We start from the raw sequence: 14,854 nt of genomic DNA, 5'->3' as shown, positions 1-14,854 counted from the left end.
TGTAGATGATCATTGCCTTTACGATATTTTTTCCTGTAGATGGAAATAGTATTTCTAATCTCTAACAGATGGATTTTGTGTTTACGGAGCTATTTTGACATTTAATTTTAATATTTTAAGTGTCCTCTTTTTTTTATTAAATTGCAAAAATGAATGTAAAAATGGTTATAGCAAAAAAGTTAAGGTTATGTTTTGCACATATACCGAAGACCGTTCCATTTACAAACTACAAATGAATACTCTTGAGTAGTTTTAAAACGTAAATAGAACCCAAATATTATCAATCTAATATTTTGACTTTAGTTTTATAAAAGTTTTTGAAGGTTTTGTTAGAGAGCTGTTTATTTTTTTAAAGTCCCTTTTTCAACTACTCACATGACTAAAATCTGGCATACAGCAAAAATTTGTTTTATAAAAATGGTTGAATACACAATTGACATCTGTGTAAAGCTTAGTTATCCAATCATTAGGAACATTGTATATGAAAATTTACATTACTTATTAATACGTTAACTCTGTGTAAGACTGGATAGCTGTGCAAAATATTATATGACAAATGTATATATTCGTAATATGACAACAAGGGAATTGAAAAGGCGGAATTTCAATTTGGTAAAACAATACAGACGGAAATATTGAAAAAGAATGCAAAAGAAAGGAAGTACGAAAAATCAAAAATTATTTTTTTCTTTCTTTTCTTTATTTGAAGTCAAAATTTAAAATTTTTGTTATTTATGAAAATTACGGTTATGGTAAGGTAAGTCATTTTCTTTTACGTTTGAAGAAAATGGTTTAAAGAGGGTTTGAAATTCTTTTAAATAAACTTTCTGATTAAAACAAATACGAAAAAAAAAGTCAGAAAAAGTGTTTTTGATTTATGCAAAAATTTATTGAAAATTCTTAGCAATACTCGTATATAAAATCAGTCAAATTAACATAAAGAAAAAGTAAAGGAAATTCATCAGAAAACAGTTTCATTACTAGTAAATTGTTTCTACTTGTGATAAGTTGAAACTGAATAACAAAATAGAATACAAAAAAACAAAATAATTTAATTTTAGTGCAAATTATATAAACTACGACAATTTGTAGCTATTTCAATCTAATGAGTTGAATCAAACTATGATCTAATTTCTGTTATAACAAAACTTGTATATGTAGCTACAAAAAAATATCTTTTCTAAATAAAAAATTCCTATAGAACAAGAACCTTGATTTGAGTCTGGTCTTACTGCAACGTTGTAAGGCGATATTATTAAAAAGAATCCTATTTCCAAATAGTTAACAAGAACTGAAACAAATAGATATCGTTTCCTATTTATTTTTAATTGCAACGCAACAGTAAGTTTTGACCTTAATGTGCAATAAAATAACAATTTTGTGAAATTTTACTTGTTTGGTTTTGTTAAGGTGAACCAAAATCGAGAATTTTAAGATTTGATTATACGATTTGCATGTATTACGACATTCAAAAGTAAGTTTGTATTTTCAATTAATAAAGCCAGAGAATTAATTCCAGCAGTACATTTTGAGTTTGAGAGTGAAACTTTTTAATTTTGGAATTACGAGTATATAACAATTGATAATCGAATTCAGGATTACCCTAAAGCATATTGAATAAATTACCCTTGTGCAAAAAATTTTTTTTTGTTTCTTTTTTGTAAAATAAATAAAGGGAAAGCGTATTAAAAAGATAATATATTCTGCGAAATATTGATAGAAATTAATGAACTTTGGTTTTGTTTTAATAACAATGAGGGATAGACGATGAAAATGTCATCAATTTTGAATAATAATATATTATTATGAAAACAAATTCTGTTTATGGATTTTGTTAATTAAAAATTATTTTAATATTGGAGAACCACACCATTTATATCACAGAAATTGCAAAGTGTAAATGAATAGATGTGGAAATTTTAATCCAAAATAATAATGTTAGGTTGGTCAATATAGAAAAAGCTCGAAAATATTTTTCGTTTAAATTGAACACAACATATAACTACGGCTACAAGCACGCATATGAACATATTTATGTACTTAGATTGTGTAAAAAGTTCTTTGCAAATATAGAAAGAAGTTTTAGCATGCAGTAGTCGCATGAAAAGCTAAAATAGTCACTGCTGAGTACAGGTGCATGATAGACCAAAGCAAAACAAATGCAAATGTGTATAATGTGGTTTTTCAATGCATAAAAAAGAATATATTCTTCAAATTTACACACCAGACGTATTTTAAGCTTCAAATGCGAAAAGGCATTTCGACAAATATGAACATGTAGTTGACAATATATTCCTTAAATGTTTAAGGTTTTCAAAAAATTTCGATAATTTTCAAGTGAGGAAACTGAGATAGGCTTTCTTTTCATTTGCAGACAATTACATTTTAGTAAGAATATTTTTTCTCTATATAACAACATTTTTTCGGAAACTCTCCAATTTTGTCGGAAATTCTTTAAAGCTGGAAATTATTAGTGGTCAGATTTATTCTGGAAATTATAAAGAAGAAAAAATGGGTTAAAAGGATCGGGTAGCTGTCATACAAAACTTAAAATTAATATTAAATATTTAAAATGCTAGCTTTTATACAATGCGACAACTTTATTCAGCCGGCTCACAAGCTCTGACGGTCCCTACAAATCTTAAAGTTAATTTTTTACAAATTTCAATGTCAACATTGAAGTTCTTGCATAACTTTTCGTATGTTTAATAGACTTGTTGTCTAAAATATCTGCAATTTTACAAGTCCAATACCTGAAAATTCTCAGTTGGTTATAGCCACATGTTCGAAAATTTATCATACAGCTTTCATAGCAGATTGTAATGAACAATGGTAAAGATTTAATTAGCATGTTAAGGTCGACTGAAGCACTCTTACTTGTTTAACTAAACTTAGAATGTATTTTTCAAACAATGGGAATAATTGGAATTTTTTATCATTAATATTCTATATATGATTTTATATTTAGTAATTTAATTTTCGATTTTCCATCACAGATAATTTTAATAAAGTTCCATAATTATTTTTATTAATACTATATTTATTGATTTTACTTTTTTATGATAATAAATTCAAAAAAAAATTCAAGAATTTGAAGAAAAGTCACGAATAATGTGAATTTAATAAAAAGGAAGTTTATCTATCGAGACTTTTTTATGAGGCATATTAAAGATTTCATCTTAAAGTAAAGAAACAAAAACAGGGGAAATAGAAAAGTGGAATGAAAATTGAAAACAAAACTGTCATATCTGTCGTACTTTCTTAAAGTGGGTCGCATTTTAATCTCATTACAGATCCTCTCAAGAACTAAGTAATGGTGAAAAGGTAAGTGATTTTTTTGCAATTTCTTTTTTTTTGTTTTTGTATGGGAAGTGATTTGTGGTTAAAGCAAAATCTTATTTTAAATTTAAAGTATAAAATTATTGGACTTTGTATTAAATAGCGAAAAACCCTTGGAAAAAGAACGAAATCTCGTTTGTTGCCGAGATTTCAAAATGTTTAATACCTAACTTGGTACAATACAGTTTTAAATGCAAATAATGCATACTAAGTAATATTTTTTTGATTTTTCTTCTTCGGAAGCCATTGTTATTCAGATAAATTTTTTTATATTAAACCTAATATATATCATAAACGTTTTAATTAAATTGAAATTTTTTTCTATATTTGCTCAATAAATTGTATAAACTGCTGCTGCGAGAATTCTTACAAAATTTTTTCGAAGTATGGTGACAAAATTGTAGATGAGATGCCAATTCTGTGTCTCACGTTCTAACTCACTGGGTGAGAAAAAAATAAATGTATATTCTTAAAAAGCTATTTTTAAGCAAGAAAAATGTTTTTTGAACTCCATATATATATATCTCAATTAATAATATATCTCTTCCAAAAATATGCTAAATTTAGTCGTAATAATAATAATACCAGGTTGAAATGTAATATATTTTTATATGTAATATATCACTAATTTTACTGAAAAGTTGCACATGTAGTTAAAACAATGAGAATAGTAATTCATAAGAGGTGAACGAAAAAGCGAAATAAAAAATAAAACGAGAAAAATAGAGTTGACCTTGTTAATTCTGTGATACTCGTACGAATTGTCCTATGTGCGAATAAATATACCATAACTGACTATGGGACAGACTATAACTTTAAATTGCCATATTACCATATTAATTTATGCAAAATTTCAGTACAGTGTTTTTCAAAATACTGTGTGTGCCAAACTACTATTGAAGTTGTATGGCAGCTACCAGAAAGAGCCAAGAATTTTAACGAATTTTATCAAACACATCGGCCCTTCTAATATATTCGTTTGTGCAAAATTTCAATACCACAGTTTTTATAGTTTCTAAGATATAGCCAAATAAATTTTGAAGTTGTAGGGCAGTTACCCAAACCGGTGCCCCAATTTCAATAGGGTTTTGGAACTTACTACAATAAATCATTTGTGAAAATTTGGTGAACTTAGCTCAATTAGTTTTTGAGTTATCGTTGGGACGGACGGACTTACGGACGGACAGACAGACAGACAGACAAAGCGAAATCAACTCAGAATTTGACGCTGATCAAAAACATACACTTGAGTCTATATCTCACAGCATTATTTCTTAGTGTTACACACTGTGAGGCAAATTTAGTATACCCTTCGAACATACGTTCATACGGGTATAAGTAGTTAAATTTTTAAAATTTAGTCAAAGTTTAAGTGAAATTTTTTTCGGTCCCCAAAAACTTTTTCTTTTATTTTTGGTATAAATCTAAACGCATTTAAGTGAAAATCGTATAAATGAAAAAAAAAAAAACAGTTTACTGAAATAAATATTTTGCTCAAAAAATAAAAATTTAATACTCGTATAATTTAGCGCGGCATAGTGAAATTTTTTTTAAATACTAGTGCTACAGTTTTTATTTTTTCTAAAATATTAAAATGTCATCTAAAATTGCAAAAATGCTAACCCTATTATAAACAAAATGTCACACCAAATGGAGTTTGCTCTACAAATTTAAAATTAGTATACCTTCCACCTGGTATTATTCAGCTATTTTACAAGCAATATTCGACTGTTAGACCCAAGATGTAATTAAAATTTTTAAGGTAGATATTTTTCAACTTTAAGAATTGTTACGTAATTGCTTAGCACTTTTTTGCATATTTAAGTTTTATTATCGGCATCAAATAATTAGACAACAATTGTTGGAAGTTGAAAAATACAAAACATTCGCCTAGTCATTTACAATATTAGACGCACTGCATTTGATAAAAAGAGTCTGGAGGTTAATTACTTCTATCTGTATTTTTAACTGCTTTAGAAAAAGAAATTTTATCTTGCTGACCAAATTTGAGTACGATTTAGAGCTTCAAACAATAAATTTACCGAACATAGATATCCCAAAAGATTTGAGAAATCAATTTAATAATTTATTAGATTGATTTTAATGAGTCATTTTTTGGGGAAGATGATAATGAGGAAATAGTGGATAAAGTGCTGACAAATTATGAACTAAATCAAGTTGATGATACAAGCGATGATGATGTAGAAGTTGTCGAAGTTACATACGAAACATGTTGCGCTTCCGTACTGCTTAAAGAAGCAGCTTTTATACGAAAAACCTTTAAAAGAAAAAAACGTGAAAGTGAAATAAAATATTCGCTCAAAACCTTTCTCACTTAACCTGTTCCGACTGTATATAGAATACGCCATTTCATAGTTGCTCTACTAATAATTTCTTATTATATAAATTTTTAAGTAGTTCTAGTAGTTCTAATACATGTGCACACCATTTTTGTATATGATCATGCTAAATTTCGCATATCGAGTTCTCGGTGGAAGGCCACTTCTCCATGGCAGAGAAGTGTAAATAAATTATTAGCAAGCTGTCGGTTTGTCAGTTTGTCGACGCGTACTCGACCTTTTTGCGGGCCGATTTTGCAGGGCTTTATGATCGTGTAAAATTTTTGGTAATATCGGAAACCCAATTAAGAGCTTATTTGACATTTTTTACAATAACTAAGAAAACAACACACGGAATTCGTTGCAATTTGATATTTGAGTTCATTTTGCTACCTAAAGTTACTGAAGAACCTTTCAGAGAATTCAGATTGTATAAAGTAAAAGTGTACTAAGAACCAAATTCACTTTTAACTAGGTATGTTAATTAAAAGCTTACAAGTGTTCTTAAAATTTGAAAGAAGTATTTAAAAGGCATTTTAATAACATGCAATATTTTAACTAAACTAGACAATACACTTTCCGCTTATGTGCTGACCACATCAAATTTTTTTTCAGAAACGGTCAATGTCCAAAATTTATAAAGATGTAAAAAACAGGCCTTAACTTTAACTATTAATTTGAATTAGGTTTTTGAATGAATGAGAAGTATTTCATTTGTAAACATTTTTTTTGATAATTTGAAAAATTTGATGAAAAATGTTACGATAACTTTTCAAATTTTAAATTTCGTTTTTTGTCTTTGCTTTTTCATTGTCTAATTATTCTTTTAATATTCGTCTTTCTTTCTCTTTCCTTCTTTTAATTAAATTAATGGTAATTAGTTTTACAAATCCTTATTAAAGTGATTAAATGGAGTAGATAACAGAATAAAAAAATAGGAAATATTGTAAAAATAATAAAGCAAGAAACTTTTGATTCTTTTTGAACGTCACCCAAACAAAAAAACTTTAGTATTGAAAGAAAAGAAACCTACAAGCAGCCTGGATAATTGTAGTCTTTGAATATTTTTTTTCCCTAGTGTAAAAAATTTAGTACATTTTTCTCGACTTTAATACTCGTTTTGGGTATTAAATTCCGCTCTTTTTGGTTTATCTCTTGTATGACTATCAATAACGCTGCAATCGCATATGCTATTATAAAATCAATCGTTTCCTATTTAAAAAAAATTAGTTTTGTCATTTTCTTATAATTGTATAATTAATAAATTAAAGAATTAATTAGTTCTAAATGCTTCAGAATTATGAAGTGCAAATTAAATTTCATCCTGAAGAAATATCAAATAGAAACTTTATGTTATGTACAAACAGATTGCTTATTGGTTAAGCGAATGAGATTATAACAACAACATAAGAAAGATTTTTTAACCAATAACCACACAGGGTTTTACATAAAAAATATTTCAAGTGTTTATCTAAATTCATCACCTTATCGTATTACAAAAATAAAAGTTAAATAAAAGTGTTGAGTAAAATTAATTGATACTCGTAACAATTTCTAATATTTTCAGTACGGTATGAACAAGCAATGGTAAATCTAGTAATTTACTAAACGAAACAACACAACAGACAGCGAGAAATTCTCTTGTAATTTGGAGTTTCTTGATGGGAATTTTGCAATTTTTCCTAATTTCTTATTAAATTTTCAATAATGATCCCTTTTGTAATTTTTTTTCCTGTATTTTTTGAAATATTTTTCTTATGTTATAATTTATGTAAGCTAAAAAAATGGATACTTTGAATAACGGATGAGACAATGGAAACCTTAATGAGAAATACTTTAATTTCCTTCTTTGTTATGTTATGGATCGTTAAGTTATGGTTTTAAACAACAAATAGCTTCTTGACTTTTATTTTAGGTACAAAATTAAGGTAAAATTCATGTTTGCAAATTAGTTTGAGAAGCAACTTAAAACAGTTATTCAAAAATTTACACAAGCTTTTCTTGACACAATTTTTTTATTTTTATTTAAATAAAGTTGGGTCAAACCAATGGTTTGTATTGTAGCACTTTTCCCTTCAGTAAGTGAAAATTCTGGTTTTCAATACAGTCTATGTATACCTATCACACTGTTAAAATTATTTTCATTCATATACAAAACTATTTCTAGGATTGCATATATTTAGGATGAACGATCTATTCAGTCTTTGAATTAAAGCAAAAATTAATACAAAGTGGGATTAATATAACGCTCGATTTTAAGGGTTAATTGTGTGAGTTAAGAAAAATAATTATATTTTTTAATGTCATGGAATTTACCGTTAGCTTTTTGTGTTTATAGAAGTTTAAAAAAGCTTGCGTTTTCGGAAATATAAGGTGTCAAAAATTCAAATTTTAGAAATTTTAAGAGGCGATAACTTGAGAGGGGGTGGAGATGGAAAAAAATTTTCTAACGTAATGAACTATATATTAATGTCTAAAAGTCCCTAAAATTTCAAGCTTCTACAGGCTGAGGTTTAGAAGAAAAACGAAATCAAAAATTTGAAAAAAAAGACTTTAGATAACGGTAAATTTGAACGGCCATTTTGTTTTTCTAAGTTTAACTATAGTATACTCCGCTAGTAGCGTTTGTATAATTTCAAAAAATTGTTCATTGCAACAAATAGTTAATAAAGGCCATTTTTCGGGTTTTGGGGGGGGGGGGGGGGGCATAATTTCTAGAGGGGGGGAGAGAAGTAAAAATTTTGTTCTACGGAAATAAGTTTCTAGTAAAGATCTATATACGTACAAAATTTCAGCTTTCTATCTTCAAGGGTGTAGAAGTTTTGTTAACATGTCCACGGACGGACCTACGAGCAGACGACGGACTAACCGACGGACGGACGGACGGGTAGAGTGAAGCTAATAAGCACTTTTTTTCAAAAATTTTTTGAAAATGTGCCAAAAAGACATTTTTATTGCTTTTTTAAATGCCAGTCCTTTTCTTGTTCTCTTGTTAGCTTACCAACTATAAAACGAAAAAAATCTGATGTGCTCAGCACATGACCGACCGCATTGTGTGTTGTCTAGTTAAATGAAAGTGTTACAAAATATTATAAAAATGTCTGTTAATACTTCTTTCCAATTTTTAGGACATTAGTAAGCTTATAGTTAACATACCTAGAAAAATGTAAATTTGGCTCTTAGTAGAGTTTCGCTTTGTGTTACCCGAATTCCCTGAAATGCTCGCCAGTTAGTTTCGGTAACAACCAGAACTCAAATATCAAATTTCAAGAAATTCCATAAATTCGTTCCGTAGATATGGTAAAATGCAAAATCGGCCCGCAGATAAGTTTTCGAGCCCTGATCTTTCCAAAAAATTTATATGTTCATTGTTTTCATACGAGGAATTCATATATTAAATTTCAATGAAATCGGTTGATTATTTCTCTTTATATACACAAAAGTGTATGTTTGGCCCGTAGTAAACGTCTAGTTGCCGATGCCTGATTTCTTCCAAAACATAGAAATAATCGCGGACGGTCGAGCTGAGCTTATATATAAAATTTCAAGTAAATCGGTTGAATATTTTCTTTAAAATTTTTAAAAATGTAAAACAGGCCCGGTAAAAAGTACAGTTCCCGAGGCCTGATATATACCAAAATATGATCAATTCGTGCCATGGTGAAAATAAACTTACATATAAAATTTCATCAAAATCGGTTCAGTCGAACTTGACATACACGCGTGCACACATAGACCGACAGACCGACAGGTTGCTAAAAATAGTTTATTTACACTTCCCTACTATGGAGAAGAACGTTCCCACCGAAAACTCGATATGCAAAATTTGTTGCCATCACATCACCTACCTATTGTTTACACAATACGGTCGGTAAAAAAACAAATTGCACGAACGTACGTACGTTGGATGAATACATAAAAAACTTGGGTAAAAAGCCAACAAAATACAATAATATTTAAAATTAAAATTTTTATTTTAATAGATCTTTCTATAATTTCTTTTTATGCAGTTTATGCTTAATTTTAAAAGCTTTGTGGCTGGCCTCAATGCTTTTAATGCTGGAGTAGCTTAATCGACTTCGATCGGATCGTTAACGATGGTATATATTTTTTTTCCTGACATTCATTTGTTTTTAAAGCGATTGAAAGTTCAAAAAAGGGAAATTTTTCAAAAAAGGAAAAAAATTAAATTTGAAAAAGTAGATTGAATAAATTCGAAAACAGTTTTCTGCTAATAAAAATTTTCTGCTAATGAGTAATTCCAGAATACAACGCGCACAAAAGTGTTGCCTTCACAGTAAAAAATGGTTGCTAGATCATATCTGAAAATTCATATAAATTTTTCAACAGAAAATTTTTTGCAATCCCCGTAAACAAGCAAAAGTATTTCTCTTTTAAAACAATTTACTGCATTTTTCCCACTTTCATTAATCAATTCGAGGGTTAATTGCGTTAGTTGACGTAAATAATAATATTTTTCGACGAAATGGAATTCATCATTAGCTTTTTGCTTTAATAAAAAAGTGGGAAAGCTTGTAATTTCGGACATACGACGTTCCGAAAGTTGAAATAAACAAATCGTGGATTTTAGTCTCAGTTTTTGCTTTTATAAAAATGTGGAGTATAAGACAGTGCAAAGTTAAATTTTACTTATTACCTATTTCAAGAAGCGACAATCGGGGAGTTGATGCGGACGGAAAAATATTTTCTTCTAACGAAATAAACTATTGATTAATGCCTAAAAGCTGCTAAAATATCAGACTTAAAAAAATTAAGCATCAATAAATGTATGTATACAAATTCAGCTGTCTATCTTAAACAACGTAAAAGTATTTTAAACAGACAGATAAACGGTCTCAGCAGAAGCTGAAGTGCTTGAAATAAAATTGAAAGTAACGATTTTAAGAAGTGTGAAACTTTTTTTTTAAATAGCTTGGGACATATTAAATAAACAATAATAAAAATTTTAACATTTAACAGTGATTCGATTTTAAATATGGCACCTTAGTTACAAGTCGATTATAAATTTTTTACTTTGGTACCAGTGTATTCAATTTGTATTCTTGATTTTCAAAAGTCGAGTTCTTTGAAATTTGATTTTTCCCGGTTAAGCCGAAAGTTTGGATATTCATGTTTGAAGTTACTTCATATATCTTGTAGTTATTTTCATAAAATTTAGTAAATTACGTAAATATTTGCCCAATTCGAATGAAATTACCAAAAAATGAAGAAAAATTCTTATGACACTAAAAGGGTTCATTATGTGTTCATTTTTCAATTTTCATTGAACAGATGAATGAAGAAAAAGGTACATCTTTTGCAAATCCTTGAACATATTACAAAAATTTGATATTTTCATAAAAAAAGACATGAAGATATTCGAAATCCAAGAAATGTTATACAACAATATTTATTTATGTTCCCAAATATTATTCGCAAAATGGTATCGAAAGAATTCAAGTTTTTAATTTTTTTTCATTTTATTGTTGTCTTTTCTTAATTTCTATAAAAGGAAAGTTTTCTGATACATTATCGAGGAGAATGTCCTTTTTCTATTTTGTATCTTACAGATAAAAAATTATTTCACTTTATCAGAATATTTTTTTTTCTTTGTAATTTTTGTAAAAAAAAATGAACTTTTTTTTATTAAAGAATAAATTAATGTAAGGATCTTTATTGCTTTGATGACATTTTCATGTTTTTTTCATTTTCATTTAATTTTATATTCTTTTCAAAAAAAAAAAAATTTAACCAAAAAATAGAATGGAACTTAAAAGAATTATTTTGTGGGTATAATATGATGAAAATTAATCATTTAATTAGTTCTAAAGTAATTCTTGATCCTTCTCTTTAGTTATTATATTTTGAACAAATGGCTCCTGGTTCTTTCCAATGGTCCTGGTATTTTGATAAAAATTTTAAATTGCGTAATGTGAACAGAATTAAATTTGTATTTTGGGTTCACACTGCAGGATCCTTGCTTACGTTTTGAATCGCGTTTTCATTCATATTGCGTGTACCGAATAACTTTTATTATAAATTAAAAATGAAAGCAATTAAAGAAAAATTTATTTAATTCAAATATAAGGAATGCGTTGTGAGAAATATAGAGACAGAGAAGAAAATGATTTTTATTATTTTATATATACCATTTGCAAGCATCTTCCGCTTTAAAATTAGAGGAAAACAATTCGAGAAAGCATATTATCAAAAACTAATAATACTGCCAATTAATTGCTAATAAAAATATTTTCATGAAAATCTCTTGAGGTTGATTGAATTTGTTTTTGAGGGAAAATTTGGAATGATACAAATTTAAAATATCTATCATAATACATTGGAATGAGTGTATGTAATTTTGGCGGAATATTTTTCGAATTTATACAACTTTTTTTCTTTGTTCTAACATGGTTATGATTCCATGAAGTAATGTAAAATATCTAACGACCACTTTCTGGTGCTATTTTATTATCCATGAAAATTGAAGTTTTTTTTAGATTTAACTTACATTTGAACAAACTATTTTCCTATCTAGAAATAAAATTTTTTAAAAAATATTTAAGAAATAGGCTTTTTTATAAAAATTTATGTCATATCCTATCTGACAGTTTCCCAAGCGAATTTTTTCAAATCCTCTTGTTATCGTCCTTCTGAAAAATATGTTTCGAGCATATTTTCTAAGTTCAGTGAAATTTTATTTCACAAAAATAAAAAACAGTTATCACAAATTTATTAAATTGGAAAAAACCTTTTATCTTTTTTAGATCTTTATTTGTGTTTTCACAACTAAATATTTTTCTTTTACATGTGTTGAATAGCTAATGATGAAACATAATTTTAAGATTTTTAAAAACATTTTGTAAATTGAATTTGTCATATCGAACTTGAGTTTGAGAGAAAATTTGTAAAATTAAATCTCATCGAAGCAAAAAAATTTTTACATAAATTTTATGATAAATTTCTTTTTAATTTAAACGACAATATAATTATGTATTCGTAATTATTTTAATGGAAATTTTTTAAAAGAACATCAAATTTAATATTGTAAATATTTGAATATATGTTTGTAGGTATATTAATTTTGTAATACATACATATATAAATCTAAAAATTTATTGTAGATACATATAAGTATATATTTATGCTTTCAAAAATGCATGTATGTATGTTCGACGGTATATTGGAATACACTTATAATTTCGGTGAGTTTAATTGAATTTTACGTCCATATGGAAAATCTATAGTTTAAGAAAGCTTCGTTAAAGAATAATTTTAAAATATATGCCTCCTTAAATCACAAATACACAGCCTATTTAAACAATAAATACAATGTTTAACAGGTTAAGATGCTTTATGATTTGACCTTATATGTATAGACCTTATATTTTACTAAATTTTTGAAAAATTTGCATGCCTTTTTATTGAGCTAATCATTACTCGTATAAAAATTTTCTCTTTAATTGGAGGATAATTACTGTCACTTAAACTGAAGCTCTTGACTTTATTTTATGAAATACAGAATTGATTGAACTTTTTGATAAAATAAAAGAAGTAATCAATCTTAATTCCAATAATAATTAGATCTATATATTGAATCCGATTTTACCAAATATTTATGGGTTATATGATGGGTTTTTGTTTTGAAAGTGAATTACAATCTTTGTTTTATCCCGTTTTGGTTCAACGCTTAGTATTACAGAAGTTTTCTAGAGGTCTAAGAGCTCGATTCTGGTAACTACCACATAAAATCTCTTCCATAAATTAAATAAAGTTTCGTATAGTTGAATATTATGTGAATCTTATTTTGTTACATATATATATATATATATATATATATATAGGTAACCATTTAAAAATAAGTAAGCCAACTTGGGTGTTTTGACAAACTAACACGCTAACCATACTTAGATGGTTTAAGTTTCGTGATTTATTATTCTTAATATTTTTAATATAATTATTAACGGTTTTTCTAAAAAAGATGTTTCTAAATGTGTGAGTAGAATCAAAAACACATAAATAAATTTATTCAGAGTAAATCTCCTGATTTCTTAAATTACATTACGTAAATATATTTAATAATGTATATTTTTCTTTACCCTATTTACATGATCCCGCAGGACATTTGAATAAACCATTGCTACAGCTTCTAATGCCATAAATGTAATAAATCCAATTATCCAAGGCACTATTAGACCAGAATTTTCCTGGAAGGAAAAATTAAGAAATAAACAACATCAATTTTTTTTTAAAATAAATATTTTTTTTTTGTCTTTTATTTTAAATCTAGGGAAAAATAAATTTAAGGTGAATACATTCTTCAGGAAATTTGATAAAAATTCAAAATTTGTTATTTAAAATTCAATTTAAAATCGATTATATTAAGCTATAGAATAATTTATATAACAAATTAAAAAAATTCATTTAAAAATTTAAAAAGTTAATTTTATTTAAGGTTTAAAACTTATTAGTAAAAAAAATAAGGAAGTTCTTCAAGCAGTTGTCGGAACCTTTTTTTATTTTTTACAAATATGATGCATATCATATCGTTCCTGTAGCGATTAAAAAAGTACTTGAATAAATTTAGTAGTTACAAATGAATGTAGCTTAAGTGGAGCGTGGCGCTTCATAATTTTATTATGAATTTAAATTTTTAATAACTCTTCAGCAATGGAAGTTATAATCTCTTATAATTATATTTGAAATAAATTTGAAACAAATTGGGAATTGGCAATTCAGTTATTTAATAAAATCATGTTAATAAAATATAAAAGTTATGCTAATAAATGTGGTCAGCTATACATTCTGAGATATAATTCGAAAGAATTGAATTTCAAATTGTTTTGTATTTTTGCATATATCGCGGTTAGGAAATCCACTTAAAAAATTTGTTTCGAAGGGAATTTTTGAATGAACAACGTAGAAATTTTGAAGTAATTTTATTAATTTTTTTTATTTTTAATTGGTAAACAACGAAAAATAGCAAAAAAATTTCGTGCTTGAATCAGTTTCATGGTTTGAATACTTTTATATAATATGAAATTAGCCAATTCCAAATGAAAATAAATTAAAAATGGTTTTTCCCAGATGTTATTGAAAATGTTTCATTTTAATCCAATTGAACGTGAGTGTATAAAATATTTTGCTTGTTTTTTAGATTTTGCTTTTTTACGAAAGTG

The 14,854-nt window shown here is 26.9% G+C and overlaps 1 protein-coding gene across 1 annotated transcript in view; it reads right to left on the bottom strand.

Moving 5' to 3' along the window:
* Positions 1-14,854, bottom strand: part of LOC129605911 (homeobox protein 2) — a 115,657-nt gene that overhangs the window by 35,586 nt on the left and 65,217 nt on the right. The window contains 1 exon segment of the mRNA XM_055515928.1: positions 13,775-13,882. Within this exon segment, the coding sequence (XP_055371903.1) occupies positions 13,775-13,882 (108 nt within the window).

Source organism: Condylostylus longicornis, unplaced genomic scaffold, assembly GCF_029603195.1.
Source record: "Condylostylus longicornis isolate FDR11 unplaced genomic scaffold, ASM2960319v2 ptg000016l, whole genome shotgun sequence".
In the NCBI taxonomy this organism is placed as follows: Eukaryota; Metazoa; Arthropoda; class Insecta; order Diptera; family Dolichopodidae; genus Condylostylus; species Condylostylus longicornis.
Note: the sequence above shows the minus strand (reverse complement) of the source record. Positions and strands in the feature narration are given on the sequence as shown.